The sequence below is a fragment of the Phalacrocorax aristotelis genome, chromosome 1, assembly GCF_949628215.1.
Source record: "Phalacrocorax aristotelis chromosome 1, bGulAri2.1, whole genome shotgun sequence".
Classification (NCBI taxonomy): Eukaryota; Metazoa; Chordata; class Aves; order Suliformes; family Phalacrocoracidae; genus Phalacrocorax; species Phalacrocorax aristotelis.
In genome coordinates, this window is record NC_134276.1 from 191319310 (window position 1) to 191342013 (window position 22704).

Genomic DNA, 22704 nt, shown 5'->3' on the forward strand with positions numbered 1-22704 from the left:
AAGAGAAGCTTTCTGAAGTCATTCTGGTTCCTAAGTGCAGAGACAGCCAAATAACGTGCAGCTTAGTTCTTAACACCTGTGGCAAGATGATCACACAGGAAGTACTCTCACAATAATCTCAGCTCACTGACAGTTCTGGTGTCCTCCCAGAGAACACCCTGCTTGCTCTAATGGAATGGGTAAAGTGGGACCGCAGTGCCATATAGAGGGTCTGTTTTGATCCCTTATCTTCACAGAACCTTGTTTGATGTGTTTCAGACCCGTTTCAAAACACTGTGGAAGAAGCCCATGGGAAGCAGCAGCTGCTGCCTGAGCAGTTCTAATGAGGGAGTGGTATGCACCGATGTCAAATACTGCAAAGGCAAAAAGGCAGCACAAACATTTTTGAAAAACCCAGACCTTGCCATTAACTTCTACTTTTGTTTGGTACAGATATGACATTTTTGATTGTCTCTTAATTTATCTTTTCATTTGAGAAAGACTGCTATTGCAAAAGTGAAAAAACCACAACCGGAACAGTATCTCATGTATGCAAGCATAACTCGTATGTTAGCACAAGGTCGTAGGAAACAGATAGCAAATAAATATTTGTACATAAAGACCAACTACGCATAACATACTCTAAGATTATAAATAAAGTTTTACCCTTAAAATTCCCATCTCATTGTGTCAGAATCCAAACTTCCCCCTGGCCCCCCAAGTTTAACCAAAGGCTTTTTGAAATGTAAACCTGCAGCTCTGCACTCTGGCTTACATTTTCGAAGTTTAATAATGCAAAATCTCCCCCCATTCTTTAAAGCAGGATGTTTATCCTAACACCCAGCTATCTGACAGCAACAATATGTAATTATTTCAGAGCCTGTAGATTTCTCTTCTTTCATGAACAATTTTTAGCCTCTCTGATAAGAGGAAATTAATGGCATTTAAATGTGGTACCAGACATCAGTGGAACTTCACCACAACTATGTTTCCTCCTTGTCTAGCAGTACTATGCTGACAGTGAGGTTCAGGGCCCAGAGTAATTTAATTCTACTAATGAGAGCCAACAGGCCTTCAATTCTGTTTGTTTTTTTTTTTTTCCAGAGGGCTACACAGTCCACATATCTCAGGTAATGTGGTGAAAGAGCTGTGGTATAAAACCAAAAATTTTAGTTAGTTGAAAGACAAGCAGTTTCAATCTGACCCAAACAGTAATTTTTTCCCCCCCCAGAAGAGGGGGGACAGATTATCCTGGGTCAGCCCAGAATTTCTTTCCTTTTGATGCAAAATGAAACATTGCATCAGACTATGCAACTACTGACATCTCACAATGCAGTACTTCAGACTGCTGAGACAAAGTGGTGATTCAAGAAACAAGCTGTTACTTGTTTCTAAAAGGAGATTAAGTCTCCTTTTAACCTGGAATATTCCAGATTGCTCTGGAATAAGTGTATTTTATTTATAGAGAATTTTTCTTTTTCCATAGGCGGCTGCCTGTGAAAGGAATATAGATAGATACCCACAAAAAGCTCAAGAGGACATGAATTTAAATAAAGAATTAATTGATTTAAGTTACATCCATATACAGAAGAGGCAATATAATTTGGGAAAGGCAGAAGACATATTTCTTGCCCTTAGACTGCAGTCTACCAAAGTATTAAGATTAGTTTTTATCTTAAATTTATATCTTGTTCAGCTGAGGAATATACTTAAATTTGACAAAACTGATTATAGTCTTATTTCCTCAGATGAATGACTGTACTAGGAGAAATAAATATCTGGACACTAATTTTTCCTAATACAGAGAGCAGTGAAGTTACAAAAAAGCTAACGAAGTACACGTCATCTTAACCAACAACATCTATGTCTATAAAGATGTCTCTGTATATTAATACTAAATTTTATGCTGTGTTCAGAGACGTGGGTTTTTTTGGTACCTGCAAGTAAGATTAGGGTCAGCATTCCTGGAGAGAAGCAGTTCTACAGTCTTCAAGATGTCTTCTTCTGAAGCATGCGCAGTACATGCTGCCATCAGCACAGTGTACTTATCTGTTTTGAAACTTGCAGTTAGATAATTACATATGTAAATGTAAATACTACACTAATCCAGAAGTTCCTTTAAAAGGCTTTACATTTGCTAGAGTTGTTAATCGAGTCCTGCTACTCTAAGATATTTAGAAAAGGATAAGAAACTTGTTTTCCTTCCAATGAAAGTCACTAGAATTATCAGGTAAGATAAAGGTATCTGAGAAGATACTCAGAAAAATCAGAGCAAATGGTAATAGTAAAGCATCTATTCTTACTGAAGTTTAGAATATTTCTTAGGTACCCAAAAAACCCCAGTAGGAACTTAATTATAGATGCTTGTTTCTCAAATCTTCTTCCACACCAGAGGATTCACTTCCTGTTCCTCCCTACCTTTCCCCAAAATAGAGTCAAGGGAAGAAACAGCTTACAGGAAGTTAACTGCAATGGATATAAAAAGTGCGTGAAATGCATTATAAACACACAGCAACATCAATTTTAGGGAGAAGAGAGGCCCATACAAAGGACAGTTAAGTAACAAGGCTTTTATATAGGGCTTAAGAAGGAAGTTTACTAAACTAGACTACTATGGTGCAGTGGCAAGAGGAGGATTAAAAGCATGTTTTTAAATGTGGATTTAAAGAACATCTACACAGTCAATAGAGATTCTCTCGGAGGAACCAGCATATTTGCTCCAGCTCTAAAGCTGTCTGGGTGTAACATGCCATCTTTGCTCACAAATCGGAATTGTGCACCACCGCTGTTTGCCCACAGAACGGGGAGATGTCCTTTCCCACAGTTCTCCTAGAGATGTGGGAAGCATCACACCTCAAGGACCACAGCAAGTTACTTGGCCCTAGAGTCAATTAGAAGACTGCCACTTGAATAACTGCCCATTTTGCTTATTGCACAAACTTGTTCACAAGTTCAAACATGCCTTTAACAATTTGTTTTAACAGTATAATTTTAGCTGTACCTACTTCAGACCATACCATGAAGTGTTACAACCCATTTTCTAACTTTCATGTAGAAATTTTAAGACTCTGTATATATTAACACCATTATTCTTCAACTGAGGTCAGATTTTTTTATATCTAAACATAAGAAGTTTGTTACATACTTTACCCTCCTCTGCTCTACTTTATTTCTCACCACTTCTTGTCTCCCACCCCTCCAACCAAAGACCTTAGTTTTGCATTTAATCTTTTTTTTAATATACCATCCTTTAATTTTCGACTACCTCATGTAGAAGTTCTAACACACCTAAATCAGTATGTTAAATGAAAAATTAAGTTTCAGAGAGTCACTTAAACTCCAGAACAGTAAGCAATTAACACTTCAGCAAATTACTTGATACATTGACAGATTTATACTCAAAATATTGATAACTAGGTTATAAACAACAGCATGAACGGGAAGATGGCAGGACATTGAACAAAGGTAGCGATAAGCACCATTAATCTGGGAATGATATTTAGTAGTGATAGAGAGTGGGAAATTAATTTCTGTTAGCCTACCTATAGCTCATACATGTGAGCAAGAGAAGAAGGGAAAGAAACACCTTAGAGTTCTCAGGTTTCTCTTTTACAGAGAAAAACTGGTAAGTGACTGCAGAAAAGATTAGTTTATGTTCAGCCTAGCTGAAAAACCCAGAAGAGCCAGTGAATTTATTCCTCAAAGGTACTGCACTCTGATCCCACCACACAGTGAATGCTACATTAGGTCCTTGTTCTTCACTACTACCAAAAAGGGTGAAATTAAGTAACCATTTACAAAGGTTGACAGTGATTAACACTATAGCTATTATTAGGATTATATGCATTACAGGCTAATTAGTATAGGATCACTTATGTGATTGCCTGCTGATGTAAATAAAGCAGCAGGACTGGTGACTTTTAGTACCACTTTAGGATGGCAGAGCTTTACTGAACACATGTGGCCTGACCTGAACCAAAGACTTTCAAGACTTCCTGGCTGGACAGTACACTGCTGCGCATACGCCCTAGCTACTGTTTCCCTACACAGACTAAGAGAAACAAGCCCAGAAACCTGATCCTAGCAAGGTGCCACTTCGGGCAAACACAGTTGGTCACACACTGAAAAAATGCCTTGCGCGGTGGTTAACTGGTCAGCTGAAATTGCTGCCCACAGCAGTTTCTGCCCCATTTATAGCTTTCTACAGCCATAAACAAGGAACAGGTATAAATTGTGGGCAGCCACATGGAAGTTCTCTGAAGTTGGCTACAAGGACAATAATTTGAAGGCATGATTGCTTCTGGTGCGGGCAATCTACTCTCATCTCACACTCTGTTCAGCTGCTAAAAAGTTCAAGAAACTTTTCACAGCCAGATTTGTATCATCTGCATTTCAGTCTACTACTACTACAAATACCGGCAAGTTACCAGAAAATAAGATCACTGCTTTAATGTACTTGGCAGCATTGTGTGTCAGATCAGTTTCTCCTGTCTTTTCACAGATTTTGAAATGTCTTTTCTTGAACTTGGATAAATCTTCCAACACAATGAAACAGAAGGAAAATATCCACAGTTTAAGTTATTATTAAGCCATAAAAACTGACAGAGGAACTGATATTACTTAGAAGCTCCACTGAACTCTTCAGAAAAAGGTGATCTAGCAACACACTGAAGAATAATTTCACTTAACAGAAAAATTGTGCTCTGGTTTTAGAGAAGTCCACATAAGTTTCCCACAAACTGGAAAGCTATTCCTGTTGTTTGGGATTCTAGCTGGTTTCTGCATGTACATACTTCATAACAGGATCAAATAAAGGAAGTTTTAACTCTACAACTTTACCATAGAATTCTTGAACAATTATTTCCAAACACCCTTTTCAAAAAAGTACTTGGGGATTGGGAAGGTGGGGGGGAAGACAGAGTAAGAGAGAAAGAACAAGAAAACGCATCAACTGAATCCAGATCAGTTCCAAGAACACAATATTTACTTTACTACTTTTACTTCAAAACTGTGAAAGCTAGACTAGGTCCCAGTTCCATTGTGAACTTTGGTTTTCTCCCTCTATACGTAAAAGAGAAGAAGGATAGGACAATATCTGGTACTGAGCATTAACTGGCCAGTATTTTTCATTCATATCTTACCTATTTCAAAACATGCATTAGCACCTCTGTCCAGAAGAAGATGCACTACTGCAAAATCAGCCACACTGGCAGCACACATCAGGGGAGTCCATCCAAACTGAAAGCCAGACTCTATGCTTATACCTGTCAAAATTTAAGATACAAAAAATCATAAAACTACACCACAATAAACATGCATTTTATAAACCTTACTCTTTAATATGTGTCAATTATAAAGGTTACACACTCTTTGCGTTTAGTCCTAGGGAGTGAAGTCTTTCGTAGCATTTTCATTTTTAATACACCTTGGCCTAGGACACCAGAAAACAACTTTCAGAACTGACACCAAGGAAGCTCAGCTCTCAAAGTTAAGCACCACAGAAAGGCAACATTTTAAAAAAATGTACATAATAAGCCTAGCCGCAAAAATAATTTCAGAGAAGTGCACAGAATCTGTTTTCTCCACTTACTTGCAATAGCTTTCCTCAATCAAAATGAAAAATTATGATTCTTGCCAAGCCAAGCGGACTGCTGTGGAAGCAACTTGCTCGTCAGGCTATTAAGATCATATTGACTAGGGTTTTCCTGCTTCACAGCCTCTTTTATTCTCTGTCTTGCAAGACAGTTAACTAGCAGATACCAGTTTTGTGTTCAGAACTAACAAAATCTTATCTCAATAGAAAGAAGAAATAGAAGATTATGCAAGATTCATTCACAATCACCAGATTTGTTACTTTTTATAATTGCCACATCTTCCTTTGTGGCTAGAAGCAAGCTTGCCAGACAGCCCTCCCAAATTCACCAAGAACCATGCACCAGACCAAAATAACCATCTGACAACTTTCAAATAAAAATTTCTGTATATTTTTGCAATTAGAGGAATCAGATTTCCTTCAGTCCTTCCTCAAATATTACTTCCTCTGTAACAGTTTCCATCAGCTGATTCCATATTAATCCAGCAGTGATTATGGATAATCAAACACACTTCTTTACAAGACAGCTCTGAAAAGAAAACAGAACTGTCCTAAGAAATTTGTGACAGTTGAGCTATATGCATACCTCTTCATGCAAAATGTTTATTTACTTTCCCTGCCTTGGCAGTTTGTCAGAGATGTGCTCAGTGTAGCAACATAAAGTCATTACAGATGAGGGAGTAACAGGTCACTGCTCTGGGATTGATTCTTCAACTGTTTAAGATCACTGGAGTTGAAGTGACCAGTAAAGAAGTAACATTCAATGAAAGCCAGGTGTTGAAGCACTCTTAACACCTCTAACACCTGAAAGCCACAGAATTTACAATCAAGTCTGCTTAGTAACAACATACATACTAGCTGCAGTTCTTAATGTCACAACACACCAGTTTGCAGTATACAAAACACTTAACTGAAGCCCCCAGCCAAGCTCTAAAGGGGGAACCAGCAAGCATCCCTCAGCAGTCCTATGTGAACTTCCTTGCAGACAAGTCACTTCAAGAATTTAGAAAGTCTGAAATCCAACAGCCCACTGAAATAACACTAGCAGGAAAGGAATACCAGAAAGCTGGCACTCTGTCAGCTTTATGAAGTCCCTTTTCCTCTTCAGAAGAAAAGCAGTCCATGTAACTACAGCTCCTATCTAGTTTTTTTAAATTATTTTAATACATATCTCAATAACAGTGATAAAAGATCTGCTTGGCAGGCATAGAGAGACTCTTGAGAAGTTATTTTCCTTGCTGCTCCCTTTATACATATAGAAGACAGTGTCTGCCATGACGCTGGTGCTTTTTCTAAGTCCTAGAAGTAGAATGGTCTTTTTTGGCAATAAAATGTCAAAGCTGTGTTACAGCGTGTTTGTCCTGCATGGTCTCCTGTTGCCTTTGTAGTGACTGCCTTGAAGTACCACGCAGTGTGAAAGCCACAATGCAAACCAGCTACAGTCTCAGAGGAAGACAAAGAAAGGACAACTGAAACAGTAGCAGTCATGTTGCTTCTTGGCTGTAAGGTTATAGGAGTTGTTGGCTGAACCAGAAATGTCTCCCCTTGGTTACTACTCAGACTCTCTCATTACATGAGCTGTTCTTGAGGTAAACAGCATAGGTTTAGCATTTAAAATGGCCCTTAAGAAGTCCTATAAGGCAACAGTGAAGCCCAGAAAAAAGAAATTTTGGTGAAAAAAATCAGGCCAGATCCAACAGCAAGAGAGAGGGGAGGCTCCTGCAATTCCACATCCCCAGGTCCAACCAGTATCGATGCTGAGCATATACTCCCAGCAGGGACACACATACACCACCAGCCACACTAACTGACACAAGCAGAGAGAGCACTTGCATTAACAGAGACAGCACCCATGGTCTCATCCTGCTCCCCTCTGGGATAGATGTATCTCCTCCAGCTGCTGGCATCATGGACACATGGGCATCTGACCCCTGATCCCCCTCCTGTGGCTGGTACATCTTTTCACTCAGCACCAGTCTCTGCAGTCACCAGCACCCAGGCACAAGGGCCCTATGACAGCCCTGGGAGACCCTTCCTCTGAGTCCATTATTTTGGTTCCTGCCGACCCTTGGCGCTCTCTGCTCCTCTGGGCTTGCGGAGATGGGCCTGTGATGGGCTGATGGCTTCCACAACAGGCCTGGGAGGAGCTGGACCATGGTTTTATTTGGGCTTCCCCATCTGCCATTGCCCCTCTGTGTTCCTTTGTGGGCATGAGCAGAGGAGCTTTTCAGTCACATAACCTCAAAAGTTATGTCTAGGAGGCAAAGCAGATACATTCTTTCTTACAATCCGAGTTACACGTAACTATCCTCCTCTTTAACTAGGAATGGGCAGAAATACATTCTGGCCCTAGACATGCTCTACAGCAGAAACTATACAAAGCACGTGAATAACGGCAATGCAGAAGAACAGCAAAGGAAGAATGATGTTCTTTCTCTATTTACTACAGTTTCTCTGGTACCTTTCATGTATTTTGTTGACTGTGGCTAATAATAGTTATAGCAGAAAGGCTGTTCTTATACAGAAAAATGTAACCTCAAATCCAAAAAGGTTAACAAGGCAATGCCTGAAGAACTACAATCAATCTCTACATACAGCTTTTTATGCTAAATAATTCCATGTTTGATGCCAAAAAAAGGTCTTGAAGGACTTTCATTTCGTTTAATAACAGCCCTTAAATTGGGTCTGAATGTGAATGATTCTAACTATGAGAGGGAAAAGTTCTAAAACGCTTGATTCTACCAGACTTCTCTCTAATAGAGGTATTGATTTATTTTAAGTTTGTCAGCACTTTGTGCTGTAGTTCCACAACACCTTAAAGCTGAGTTAAATCAAAGCTGCTGATAAGTCCCACTGCAGGGCCAGCTACAGTTCTAATCTGACTCAGGGTTCAGAGTCTTAAACTGGCTGAAAAATAATTCACCCCCACCCCCACCATTTACTACTACTTTAATTCCCTGAACTGGCTCACAAAAGATCAGATGAGGTCCAGCACTTGTGCAAAGATAAGAGTGGAAGAGACTGCTGAATGAAAGTAGGAGAGAGGATCTGAATGTAGCTATATCTTTGATCAGCCTGAACTGTCATGAAGTCGAAAGTTTTAACTTCATTTGAGGAAAATGAACATATAGATTATATGGTGTTAAGTATTTTACTCCCAAAGCAGACCAAAACACCCACATCATCTTTGAACTTGGTACTTGCTTGCATTAGTTTTTGTGACGTGCACTTCAGTAACTTGTTCTTAGTATGCTGCCATTTTACAAGAGGAGTAAGAGAAGACATTGTGCCTTGTCCATCTCCTAAAACAGCTCTGCGAAACTGCCTCAGCACCAGAGATTCCTAAAGCAGTGACTAAGCAAGCCAGAGGCAACTGTTCTCATTCTACCTGAAAGGGCCACAACTGTTGCTAGGAAATCCACTTCCAACGCAAACCCTGAGTTTGGTCAAGTGCTGATAGCGAGCCTCCTGCAAGCTCTACTGAACATACACTAAAGGCAACTTTGGAGGCAAAGATTAAATCTGACTGAGCACTGATCCTCTGAAGGACAATGTTGCTTTTCTTCAGACACACCCCCGTTATAGAGGCATTGTGTTCTACAGCTCTGCAGGACAGTACTAGATGGGTCAAGATTTATTGTTCATCATATTTTCATGAAATGATACGATTCTCTTGTGATAATGCCTTGTGCCTTTCAGGGGACAGGACGCTGGACTACAGGGATCTTTAGCTTGACCGTACGCTCTTATGAATATCCACCGTCATCTTCCAACAGCATACAACTGCTCGTTATGTGTCAGGCATCAACATGGAAAGTGAACTATTGCTGTTTGACTGAAATACAAGCAATTAAACATGATGGCTGTAACAAAACAAGCAATCTGATGTGTAGATATCACTAAAAACTAACTATAAATAAGAAGTTATTTTCTCAAAGCAAGACAAAAGATGTATTTCACTCAGTATTACACCTCTGTGTTTCAGCCTGTGCAATAGTTTTTACTTAATTTGAAAAGAAAACCATTCCCCACCATGGTGAGAAACAGTTTTCTTCTAAAAGGGCAAGTAACATCACTGTTTTAAAACTCAGAAAAACTCATTGCTAACTAGGAAACTCCCTTCTTCCAGCCATAAAGCAAGACTTTCCTCAGAGAGCAAGCTCTTGGGTACTATATTCTGCTTGCTTGCTGAAGCAGAACTCCCTGACAATTATCACTAGGCAGGTCAACTCAGCTATGCAGTTTTTGATTGCCCTGGATGCTTCAATAAGTGATCCAATCCTCCTAACACTGAGTAACAAACACAATACAGAGAAATACTGAGGAACAGAATGGGGAAAAAGGCTCTTAGTGTTTAGACAAACTACTTTTTAGTGACAAATGCTACATAAACCCTATTAGCTCTTTCTGAGTCACAAAATCTTTGTCCAGCTGATGTTGCCAGGGCAGCACTATTACACAGGACACATACCAGAAACTTAACAGTGCTGTGAGTGAGGGGAAAAAAAAAAACAAAAAGCAATTTCCAAAATGAGTGAGCATTAAAACAAAAGCGCCAGCCTCCCTTCCCTGCCCCTGCCCCCCCAGCAACCTTCAACACCAAAGTAAGACCACCCTCAGTCTCAATTTAAACCACCTCAAATTCAGTGTTTGCATTTTATATTTTCAAGCTAAAGATGCATCTGAAAACAAAGCAGCACCTTATTTCGTTGTTCACACATTATATTTTTCTCAATTTTCAGGGCTCCTAACGAAATAAATATAAACTAGAAGGAATTTGCTGGAATGCAACATGCTGAGTCACTGAAAAAGTAATTTAATCTTTAAAGTTTATCGAGTTTACATCCTGTATTGGCAACAGTCACATATTCCTACGTGCACCCAACACATTATTTTGAAACAAGAAACTTTGAAGCTTTAGAATTTGTGCCAAGTTCAATTAAAAATATTCAACTTCATAACCGACTTTCCCTACCTGAGTTTAAGAGTTCTTCAATTAATGACACATCACCACAAAACAGAGCTTGCTTTAACGCTTCCTTCTTGTCCGCCTCCAGCATTTGATCCAACTGCTAGATAAGCAGAGAGAAGTTAAGTCAAAACCTAGTAACTGTTTCAAGGTAAAAACTACAACCTGATGTCAGTATAAAAGCACTGATGGTCTCTGCAAGGATGAAGTGTGGTAGTGGTAGGGATAGAAGCAAGGTAAGACTTTCCTTCTTAGGCTCTACTGTAAAACAGAAGTTTTAAAATTAACTCTTCAGAAAGAAGATATTTACATTTTAAGAGAATGGAACCTTTCTCAACAGACCTGCTATCCTCCTATGCTGCTCTCAGTTTTTCTGATTTCATTTCAGTTAAGATTCCTTTTCAATTTTTCGTGCTAGAAAAATGTTACTTTACCTTTTTTGTACATTTTGTGTGTTGTGAAGCACAGCATGAAAAGTATATCTAATACAATCAGACATAGAAGTTATGGTTTAGGGCAAGGTAGCTCAATGGGTGTGGCTTAATCCAGCATGAATCCACTGCTGGAAAAGGTTACTATTCCTCTTTCCTCCTACTCCTGTGGTAGCCGATGTATTTCTGTTACTGCATCATAAAACCATTTGGCTGAAAAAATGCCCTGACCAAAAGAAGAGTTTATGCATCAGACAGTTGCCTGATGCAAGTCCCTTTCAGAAGAATCACACCCTTGTTCTCCATTAGAAGTGCAGATGCAGCTGAAGATTGCTGGTGGCATTATCCAGATTATACAAAATACTAATATACATCACTAAATTGAGGACCACTCACTAGTCCTTTGCATACAGAAGTGGGTATGGAAAGAAGTTGTATTTTATGATAAGTTTTGAAGCTGTAACATGAGAATTCAGAATTATACGATCTTCCCCAGTACACTGTAGTTTATCTTTCCAAAAGCTTCTGTAAAATTTTAATAGGTGCTTAGTGTCTACAAAACCAAAGGTGAGAAAGAGCCAATACTTTTCTTCTACTCACCCCAAAATTTCCAAATAACCCATCTCTTTAAATGAGAACATTGATTTAAAGGTCAAGGCCGCTGAAAAAGCAACTATAGCCTTCAGTAATAGTGCTGCAAGTATCTAGTTACTTTCATTTTTCAACTCCAGCCATGAGACAAACTAAGGGCTAAAAGACCTTTCAGAATCTCCCTCTGCCTCACACAGTCAGGTGCATCAATTATCAGATACAACAAAACCACTTAAGTCTTCATGCTAGCAAGAAACAGATAATTAAAACAGCCTTACAGGCCTCTGGTCACTTTCAAGTTATTCTCATGTTGAAACAGTGACTAGGGCCTGTTATTAAAGGGTAGGAAAGGGTTGAAAACATTAAGATTTTACGTAAGACGGCAAACCCCGCAAACACCGGTTTTATTTACACTTGGATTACGCGGACACCGCCACTGTCCTGCTTGGAAATAACGGCAGAGGAGGCGCCAGCTGCGGCCACCCTCCTCAAGGACCCCACGTCCCTCACCGCGGCTCCAGGCCGCCTCCCTCGCGTTACCCGCCCCGGGCCGCCGGGCCGCAGCCCCAGCCGGAGGGCGCCGGGAGGGGAGCAGAGCGGGGCGGCTGGGCCCCACCTGCGGCTCACGCCGCACGCCGCCGATATCCCAACCGTCCTCGTCGCTGTCGCCTTCCTCGTCGCCCCCCGCCACGGCGCAGGATCCCCACGGCGCGGCGAACACGGCAGACATGGCACCCGGCTCTCTTCGCCGCGCCGCGCCTCACCAACCCGGCCGCGGGTCACGTGGTCCGCGGCGGCCGCCCCGCCCCGCCTTCCCGCGCGCGCAACGGCTCGTCGCGTGGCGGGAGCGTCGTCGCTTCAATTCCCGTTGTCCGCCGTTAATACGCTTTTAAAACCCCACCTAACCCCATAGCAGCCGGTTACGCTACTTGTGTGTCTGTGCGCGCGTTGTTACGTAGCCAAAGCCTGTGGTGGTGACGGCTGAACAGCAGCCACGTGCAATGAGCTAAACTTTCACCCTGCCCCCTCCCGCCCGGGTAGATAACGGGCATAATGATGTCTCATCTGTCACAAGGTCCACGTGAAACGCCTTGAAGAACAGACGAGGGACAACGTTCTGTGTTTCATCCACAGGCAAAACTGCTCTTTGAGCTCAGTGCAGACCTTGCCCTGAGCTGAAGTGAATTTGGTCTTCTTCCCCTGAGCAGGAAAGAACAGAATGGAAAAAGCCTGGTCTTGGAGAAGAGGCAGGTGTGTGTAGTCCTTGTGCCCACAACAGTGTAAAAGCGTAATTTTGGGGAGTTCATTTAAAAAAATTTCACTCATCTTACTGAGAAGGTGGCTATGATACATTTCTTCCCTTTTTCTTCTTTTTCTTATTTTTTTTTTTTTATTTTTGGTGCAATGCAGTGTGTGAGGTAACTTTTACCATGTTGGGAATTTGCAGGTGAGTTAGAGCTGTGCATAGAACATACTAAGTGCTATAAAAATTGCACTTATTAAAAAACACCCATGGTCTGCATATTTCAGTTGTGCACTCCTGACATTTTTAACAGCTGGATTTTTTTTTTATTTTAGTTGCTTGTCTGTAAAATATGACAACCTGTTTGCATAAAAGTATTATGAAAGTCAGGTTATTAACAATGAGGAGCTCTGGTATAGAGCTAGCTGAATATTTTAAATGAACTCCCATGAAAGAAACTCCCAGTTCTGGAAACTTGATAGAAATGCAAAAGCCTTTCCTTTCACACAACCTCCCTGGAACAAAAGATGCTAAAATTGATTCAGCTATAATACATACCTCTATATAAGGGCTTAGCTTTATGTGTTTGTTTTGGCTTTACCTGCATATACTAAAGGTCTGCTTAAATTAGTTTGGTAATGAAGGTATAATATTTACTGAATGTAGTAATGAAACATTTTTGTAGCCATGTCCTTATAAAGTTGTAACTTTTATTCTCAGAGTTTTCAGTTTTCTGATCACTGGCCTGAAAATTTCTTGTGTCACTTTCTGCTTGCAGAGGAAAAAGTAGAATTTATGGCATTGTTATTTAGCTTCTTTATATTTATATGAGTCTTCCAGTCCTCAGCGTTATAGTCTCCATATCCAGGACCAAGCTTCCGTAATATTCTTTTTTGGCTCAGCTGTGTTACAGAACACGGGCTTGTTAGCAGAATTTATATCCCTAGGTGCTGAACTCTGAGGGGAACAAAGCATGGCTTTTTACAGTTGACCTGATGCAGTGCAAGACAGTTGCTTCTAGCTGGTGATGGACCTATCTATAGATTCCTTACTTTTAATACACGACTGATTATTTAGTATTTTACAATTGTGATTTATTTGTCCTGGTTCAGGTTTCAAAGTTTGAGACTGGTTGGTTTTTTTTTCCTTTCCTTTTCTCTGCACCATCTTATGTACAATTTCAAACGTCACAACAGACACTTCAAATGCAACCTGCATGCTGCTGGTTTGATAAAAGGTCACCTCACTTTAAAAGCTCACCTTCAGTAACAGCCCTGATAGTCCCTAGAACTACAAAAAAAAACCAAACCTTTCAGAAGCTCACAGTGCCAAAGAACCTGGCAGCCAGTGTACCTCATAGCTGTTTGAAATGTGAATGTGCTGATTGTGCAGGAGGTGATAGCAGGCGATCTCTCCTTGTGTGTTTGCTTGGAACTGTAAATAAGACGTTGTTGATGTGGACTCTCCCTCTTCTTTTTCACATTGTTCTTGATCCAATTCATTTGTGACCTTGAAGTCTGTCTTAATTTCTCAGCTAAGCAGACTCTTCATTTGGTTGACAGTATGGTAGGTCCTGGCTGTCAACCTGGGCTGGTTTTGGCTGGGATAGAGTTAATTTTCTTCCTAGTTGCTAGTATCGGGCTATGTTTTGGATTTGTGCTGAAAACAGTGTTGATAATGTGGAGATGTTTTAGTTACTGCTGAGCAGTGATTGCGCAGAGTCCAGGCCTTTGCTGCTTCACACCCCACCCCACCAGCGAGGAGGCTGGGGGTGCACAAGAAGCTGGGAGGGGACACAGCCGGGACAGCTGACCCCAACTGACCAAAGAGATATTCCATACCATATGACGCCATGCTCAGCGTATAAAGCTGGGGGAGGAAGAAGGAAGGGGGGGGATGTTTGGAGCGATGGTATTTGTCTTCCCAAGTAACCATGGTGTGTGATGGAGCCCTGCTTTCCTGGAGATGGCTGAACAGCTGCCTGCCCATGGGAAAGAGTGAATGAATTCCTTGTTTTGCTTTGCTTGTGCTTGTGGCTTTTGCTTTACCTGTTAAACTGTCTTTGCTTCAACCCACAAGTTTTGTCATGTTTACTTTTCTGATTCTCTCTCCCATCCCAGAAGGGGGGAGTAAGCGAGTGGCTGTGTGGTGCTTAGTTGCCGGCTGGGCTTACACCACAACAGTCCTTTTTGGCGCCCAACGTGGGGCTCGAAGGGTTCAAGACGACGATGTGTTTGATCGGAATGTGCTAGATCACAGTTATAGCTGTTATTGCTGTTTAGCCATTAATTGGCAGGCTCCTGTGCTTGCCATGGCGCTTGCTTGCCTTCCTGTATTTTAGGGTCTAGTGCTTGTTAGTGGCTGACTTTTGCTTGTGCTGCTTGCTGTACTGCTGGTCGTCTGACTGTGTTGTGTGACTGGGCTGGCAGATGGCCAGGGCACCCCTGCTGTTTCTGTGCTGCTGTACTGGACAAGCTGGAACTCCAGTGTGAACTCAAGTCGAAGGGACTGTGACCTGTGGATGAGTCCAGTGCGAGCAGGACACCCGAAAGCATCTGTGGCTGTGAATAAGTCCGCAGCAGGGCAGGTACATCTGGAAGTGTCTGTGGCTGTGGTTACATCTGTGCCAGGGCAGGTATGCCTCTGAACGGTTTGTGGCCCAAGGATAAGCTGACAGTGGAGAAGGTACACCTCAAAGTGGCTGCGGTTGTGGCTTAGTCCATGCTGCAGCAGGTAGCATCATCCATGCAATACACCACCTCTCCTGTCCTGAGTGACCGCCAGAACAGATGGAGCCCAAAGTCATGGAATGAATGAACTCAGTGAGCATTTTGTGGGCATTTTATGGACATCTTACAGGGGTGTTCCATAGACTGAGGGAATGATATCTGTGTATTATATCAAGGGGTAGGAAGGGAGGGGGGTGGTTAGTAAGGATGTTTTCGATAATGTGGGATCTGAGCATGACATAAACGGTATGGAATAAGTGGTGGAGAATATGCTGGTTTTGGCTGCCATAGAGTTAATTTTCTTTGTAATAGCTAATATGGGGCTAGTTTTGGATTGTGCTGGAAACAGTGTGATAAGACACTTCCTATTGAAATGTCTTATCAACAGTGATATATATCTGTCTATTCTAATTATCACTATAAGTGAAATACATTTACCTGTTACACTGTCTTTATCTAGACCCACGATTTTTCTCTTTTACTCTTCCGATTTCCGCCCTGGTGGGGTGGGTGAGAGAGTGGGTGAGCAGCTGTGTGGTGCTTAGTTGCTGGCTGGGGTTAAGCCATGACACATCCATATTTGTTAAATATTGGTATGTTTTTACTTACTCTGGTAGGAGCAGTTCCTCACATGTTTTCCTCATTGCTATGCAGTACTCATTTTACATGCAGAAGGCAATTATAGAATGGCTCAAGCTGGGAAAACAGCTTAGAATAATTTCCTGTGTCACAAGGGGCATCAGAACAAGCACTAAAAGCCAACTCTAAAATAAATACCTAATCTGTGCGTAGCCTAACCGCTTATACTTGCATGTTAGCCTATATTAAACTCACCTGTTAAAAATACAGTGAATAATAAGGATAGAAGTCACTGGTTATGGTAAATAGCAGTATTCTTTTAAGAACCTATTTTTGCTGTGAATAAAAGAACTCCCTTAATACACTTCCTGCCTTGTCTTTAGTTGCCCTCCTTGCCGGCCATACTTGCATTTACACTTCACCTTGTTTTTGTTAATCAGATGACTTTTAATCTTCTCTCATTACTTCTGGTATTAAATAGGATTCATTACTTGTCTGAATTTCTTCTGTATTTTTTTCTATACCTCATGTTTTGTCTTGTGTGGGACTGATAGGTGTATAGCTAAGAATTTTTATTCAAGCATGGTTGCCAGAATGTTCCAGAATATTTTAACTGGTTCATTTTCCTGTGTTTCTGACCAAAAGGCTGAATCAGCAAATATTTATGGGCTTTGATGTTGGGAAAGTACTGTTCTTGGGAGGAGAATCAGGATTGGTAAATGTTTAAAGAGAATGACTCTAAACCTTAACTACTGAAATAACTAACAACGCAGCAGCTACTACTTTAGAGGTTTAAAAGCAATAGCATTTTAGTGGAATTCTACATAGTTCTCTATCACAGCTACTAGTTTGAGTAACAGTCTATGCCCTTTCAGCGTTATTCTTATTTAATTTTCCTCTGTGGTAACACTACTTAGAGTAAAAACTCAGTGATTCTTTATCTTAATGGTAGCTAGATAGTACTTTGACAAAACGTAACTGAACTGTGGGACAACTGATAGAAGGTCTTGAACCCATTCCTTTCATGATTGTCTAATTTATTCATGCAGAGGAGGAAAGAAGTCCTTGTGCAAGCAATGGGCACTCCAGAAAGAAGGCACTTAGTAATTGTAAGATTTTCTCATTCCCAGAGAAGTTTAGTAGCTCTGAGTCTACTAAATTCACAAATTACCAGTAAATTTTCAGCTGGGGGATGGTGAAATACTATCTGTACCAGTTCCATGGTTAAGGGCAAGACATCATACAGGATTTGCATAGTTTGCAAGAAGTCTCATAAAGTAGCACAGGTGATTGCAATTTCACAGGTTACATTCATGAAACAAATGGGAAAGAGAGTACTTCATAGTAGTTTACGTTGTCCTGGATGAATTTTCAGCTGACCTGTCTATACCTGTAGCATCTCCTATTTTTAAGGTGTTTCAAGTATAAAGTAGGACTAATATTACAAACTTTCATTCCAGACTGTAAGGCATTTATTCTGTAAAAAGCACTGAAATGATCTGTGTCCTTCTGTGATCTGTAAAATAACCCTTTGTGTTAAACCAGTTTTAGTTTTGTCATCCTGAAATTTTCTTATGAGTTGCAGCACTACAGCAAATTTATTCATAGTTATTTCAGTCATTGTTCTAATGGACTGACAATAGATGGAAAGCATTTAATTTCAGCTGTTTTGCTTCTGATAATTCATTTTTTAGAGCTGTGTTCATTCTGTCCATTTTGCCAAATCTGTCTGGATAGTACATGATGTAAAACTTTCCATTTTCTGCCAAAAGCTTGAGTATAAATTGCATACCAACTGTCTTCCTGTTCATAAAATTTGTTTTCTGGTCAAAGTCTTAAATCATTGTTAAAATGAGACCACATGAACTAATTAGTGGGGAATTTATGGGTGTTGTGTAAACCTGAATCCTTTTCAGGACCTCCTAGTTGCCAGTGTAATGAAAATATCTTGTTATCACAGTAATGTATAAAAACCCCTAGGAATTAGGATTTTGAAGGTAATACCTCTTCTTATGTCAGTCAGGCACAGTTTTAGCTTCTTTCTGTATAACCTAGAAGCTTTGGTCTGTATGGCAAGTCCATGTCAGAATGGTTCCTGCTCTTACTAGATGCATCCTCTCTGATAAAAACTCCCCATTCCTCCACTATCTACTCTGTTCTACACTACTTCTTCCCCTTAATCTTGACTGGCAGTACTCCCACTTCGTTATCATGTTGCTGAATGGTGAGTACCTTCTTGTTTCAGCCTGTTCACTCTCTGCTGATCCTCGGGTGGGCACTTCAAAAAGTAATGCCTGTCTCCTGGAGACTTAAATGTTTGAGTACGCTAATCGTTGTCTCTATGATCAAGTGGTGCTTTGAACTTTGTACCGCATTTACTTTTTATTCTCATATATCACTATCTTATCGCTTTTATGAGGATTGAAGGTTCTCCAGAAATCTCAGTATATTCACATATATAATATTTTTGTTAGTCACCACATTCTTATTTTGCTCTTACCAGTTTAGAAGGAATATGGCTTCTTGGAAAAGGGACAGAATCAAAAGCTCTTTTTGCTTTATTGTGTTTGGTGGGGTTTTTTTTTTCTTCTTTTCTTAGCCAAACATGCAATCTAATTATCATTTTTGCATACTCAACCACCTTGCTATCATAGGTTTACCACAAGATATTAAGTCTCTGATTATCTCTTATTTTTATGGCCACCAAGCCATAAGTAGTCTCTGAGTATTGTGACAACTCCCACACGTATACTGTCTTCTTGGATTTGTTTTGCTTGTGTTTGTTTAAAGTCAGCATGGTGTTTTACATTATAGTCTCTGATGTTTGCTCTCCAAAGTGATACCAGTAATTCAGAGCTCCTAAGGCTTCACAGCCCCTCTTCTGAGAGGGACTGTTCAGCCCCTCACTGAATTCCTAGGATGTGCTGACTGAACTTTGCTACTGATTCCTTTTACCTCATTTATCTCTTCCAGCGAAGTCAGCAAATCCTTTACATCTGCTTTAAACTCTTCAAGGGTAATTGTTATACTGTCCACATTTCCAGTGTTATGAACTAAAATTATTACAAATGCCAACATTTGGAACATAAGAACATGCTCTGTGGGAGAACCATCCAAAGATGGTGCACTGTTTTCCAGCTGTCTCATACTTCCATTCTTATGCTGCTCTCCAAACTTTTGTCCAGAAGTGTCTAACTGTGGAAGATACTTTTATCATAATTTGCAGGTACTCTGTCACAGCTGGCCCAATAATGGCAAGCCGTATGAGCTCCTAACTGGCTGGGTGGGAGTGGTTATGCATTGGGGATGCCCTGACTGTTTGACTGTCTAAAGCAATGACTACTGAGATTGCAGTGGAAGGTTCCTTCCCTCTAGTAAATCCCCAATATTTAAATGACCATATCCAGCCTCCTGTGTGCCCATACTGGATCATGTTGGTACAGAAGATCCTGTACACATATGTGCATCTTTTTCTCCCCAGGTCTCTAACCACTGACATTACTCTTTCATGCAAGTTGCTGTTGCCATAGTTATAGCGGTTCTCTTGTGGTGAAACCCTGTTATTAGTCCCATTAATCTCAGCGCATGAAATCGCACAATTATCAACAGGGACTAGTATATTAAAAACCATACCTCCTGTCTAATTTGTGCAGTAAAATCCTCAGCAGTTCCTATCCACTTTGATACTATAAAAATGCACTGAGTCTTAACCAGCCTATATATCAGAACTATTTGGGTTATCGAAGAGATGGTTTCTTCTCTGTCAATGCAGATGCATAAGCTGCCAAAACAGCTGTTTGCTCTACATTTTTTTATCATAATGCTTTCCTACAAAACTTATCTTGCACTAAACTTGTGGAGTCACATTTGCTTGGCTATGAAGCTCTGCAATGAACATATTTGCTTCTGTCCCATATACTTCTTTCCCATGTTCCTCCTTGAAATACCTATTCCTTTAACCAGATCATCCAAACTGTCATGGAATATATCGGAAATCCAAATGTATATGGGGGGGAAATGGGGCCACATGGCTTGCACTAATGATCCATGATCATAGATTCCCTTGGCCACACCAGCCAATCGTAACAAACCTCTGATTAACCCCTTGGATAACTTTCTGCAAAATATCCACAGTCCCCTTTGGCAGTGAACTCAGGCTTGTCATTTCAAGTGGACAGGTTTTTGTAATAGGCAAATGTCCCTCTGTGAGTTGAGCCACTCTCAGGTAGATAGCCTAGTAGTCAAGAACATTGTCTTCCCACCAACATGTTTCATCATTTTTTAGTATCTCTGCTTAAAAGCGTGTTAAGTAGCCCTATTTTCATCACCACTTGGCATTATGTCAAAAGAGACATTGAGACATATTGATTAATGTCATGGGAATAGTGTGAGGCCTGGGACTACAATGTGGTTGTATCTGTTGCAAGTGGACAAGTGATGTGTCATAACTTGGAGAAGAGAGAGGAATGGTCATTTTCAGTGATGAGGACCTATTTCTCTGATGTTGTTGCTGTACCACTTGGTCCTGTCAGTGGGATGTTCCTCCGTGATAACTTCACAGTCATTGTTTATAAAAGAAAAACAATCCTTTGCTCAATTGGGATAGCACTCTGTAGTAGTCTTTTTCCACCCTTGTAATCCACTGTTGTCCTAAGTTTTGTGAATTGTATTCCCAGGCTAAATACTTTATTGTCCTCTCCCATGGAATGAAACAAAACCAACTTGTAGGTGCTTTAATATTTTTTAATCAACCACATGTTCCTTCAGAAAAGCTTTATATTTTCCACATAATTTAATGAATTTTATTTTGGAGGGGAGGACAAAAATCTCCTTCCTCTCATTCCAATTAGAGCTACTTACTGAATGCCTCATTATCATCACAACCTTTAAAATCCTTCCTTTTTCCCATGGGTTGGCAGTTCCTAGCTATTTGCAATTATGCTTCTTACAGCAGTGGCTTGTTTTCATCCAGAGTTGTGGCATCAGAAATTTTAGTTGATGGAGAGGAGCCTGATTTTAGCAGGCTGGAGAGCAGCTCTGCAGAGAGGGATCTTGGGGTTCTGGTCGATGGCAAGTTGAACATGAGCCAACAGTGTGCCCTGGCAGCCAAGAGGACCAACCATGTCCTGGGGTACATCAAGTACTGCACTGCAGCCAGTCGAGGGAGGTGATTGTCCTGCTCTACTCTGCGCTGGTGCAGCCTCACCTTGAGTACTTTGTGTGGTTTGGGGCACCACAGTACATTAAGGATATAAAAATACTAAAGAGTGGTCCAGAGGAGGGCCACGAAGTTGGGGAAGCCATAGGAGGATCGGCTAAAGTCACTTGGTTTGTTCAGCCTAGAGAAGAGGAGACTGAGGGCAGACCTCATCGCAGTCTACAGCTTCCTCACAAGGGGAGGAGGAGGGGCAGGCACTGATCTCTTCTCTCTGGTGACCAATGATAGGACCCAAGGGAATGGCAGGAAGATGTGCCAGGGGAGGTTTAGGTTGGGTATTAGGCCAAAGGGTGATGGAGCACTGGAACAGGCTCCCCAGGGAGGCAGTCACAGCACCAAGCCTGATGATATTGAAGAAGCACTTGGACAACACCCTCAGAGATATGATGTGAATTTTGGGTTGTCCTGTGCAGGGACAGGAGTTGGACTAGATGATCCTTGTGGGTCCTTTCCAGCTCAGGATGTTCTATGATTCTATGATTCTGTGATCCTTTAGTAAATGCAGACCTTCTACCTAACATGCAAAGTATATGTTTGATGCTAAAGTTCAATATTCTGACCTTTTTAAAAATAATTGATTGCAACACTATTAGGGAATACTGGCAAGCTGGTTGAATTCCTGTCCAACAGTAGCAAAGCTTACGTAGTTTGTTGTTGTAGTTTACCTAATTGTTGACTTAATAAAATTAATTTGCAGCAGTGACACTTAGGGGATTCTTACTATTGTTATCATCTAGAAGAACAGACATGAAACAGTGTGCTTTAAATCTTATTTTCCTGTGAAGTTGAAATTTCAGCTGCGTGTCAGTATATCTAATTTGTGATTCTGAGTTCAGGAAAGCCCTTGAGGAATGACTAGTACTAGCAGGGCTCTTTTTTGTTTGGTTGGTTTGGTTTTTGTTTGTTTGACTTTCTCCCTAGTATCTGGTTTCTGTTATCTGGAGTGGGTTGGGCAGGCTTAGATACAGGTGACAATATAATTAAAGGCTGTATCATAGTGCTGTGGGGTAAAATACAAAATAAAGGATTTTGGTGTGATTGGTTTTTGAGTTTTGGCTTTGCAGTGTTCACATTTTTAATATAATAGGTTTTAGGAGTGTTTATATTCTAGTTCTTATTAGGTTTGGAGTTTTTCAAAGTTAAGCACTGGATATCAAAAGAAGCATGGCCAGCAGGTTGAGGGAGGTGATTCTGCCCCTCTGCTCTGCTCTGGTGACACCCCACCTGGAGTGCTGCATCCAGCTCTGGAGCCCTCAGCACAAGAAGGACATGGACCTGTTGGAGCGGGTCCAGAGGAGGGCCACAAAAATGATCTGAGGGCTGGAGCACCTCTGCTATGAGGACAGGCTGAGAGAGTTGGGGTGGTTCAGCC

General features: G+C 40.9%; 1 protein-coding gene across 1 annotated transcript in view; it reads right to left on the minus strand.

Moving 5' to 3' along the window:
* ASZ1 (ankyrin repeat, SAM and basic leucine zipper domain containing 1) overlaps positions 1-12370 on the minus strand; it is a 43229-nt gene extending 30859 nt beyond the window's left edge. The window contains exons 1-4 of the mRNA XM_075081126.1: positions 12180-12370; positions 10548-10644; positions 5121-5243; positions 1917-2028 (exon numbers count right to left, since the gene is read on the minus strand). Coding sequence (XP_074937227.1) covers positions 1917-2028; positions 5121-5243; positions 10548-10644; positions 12180-12293 — 446 coding nt within the window. The 5' untranslated portion in view covers positions 12294-12370. The remainder of the gene's footprint in view (positions 1-1916; positions 2029-5120; positions 5244-10547; positions 10645-12179) is intronic.
* Positions 12371-22704: the final 10334 nt, after the last annotated feature.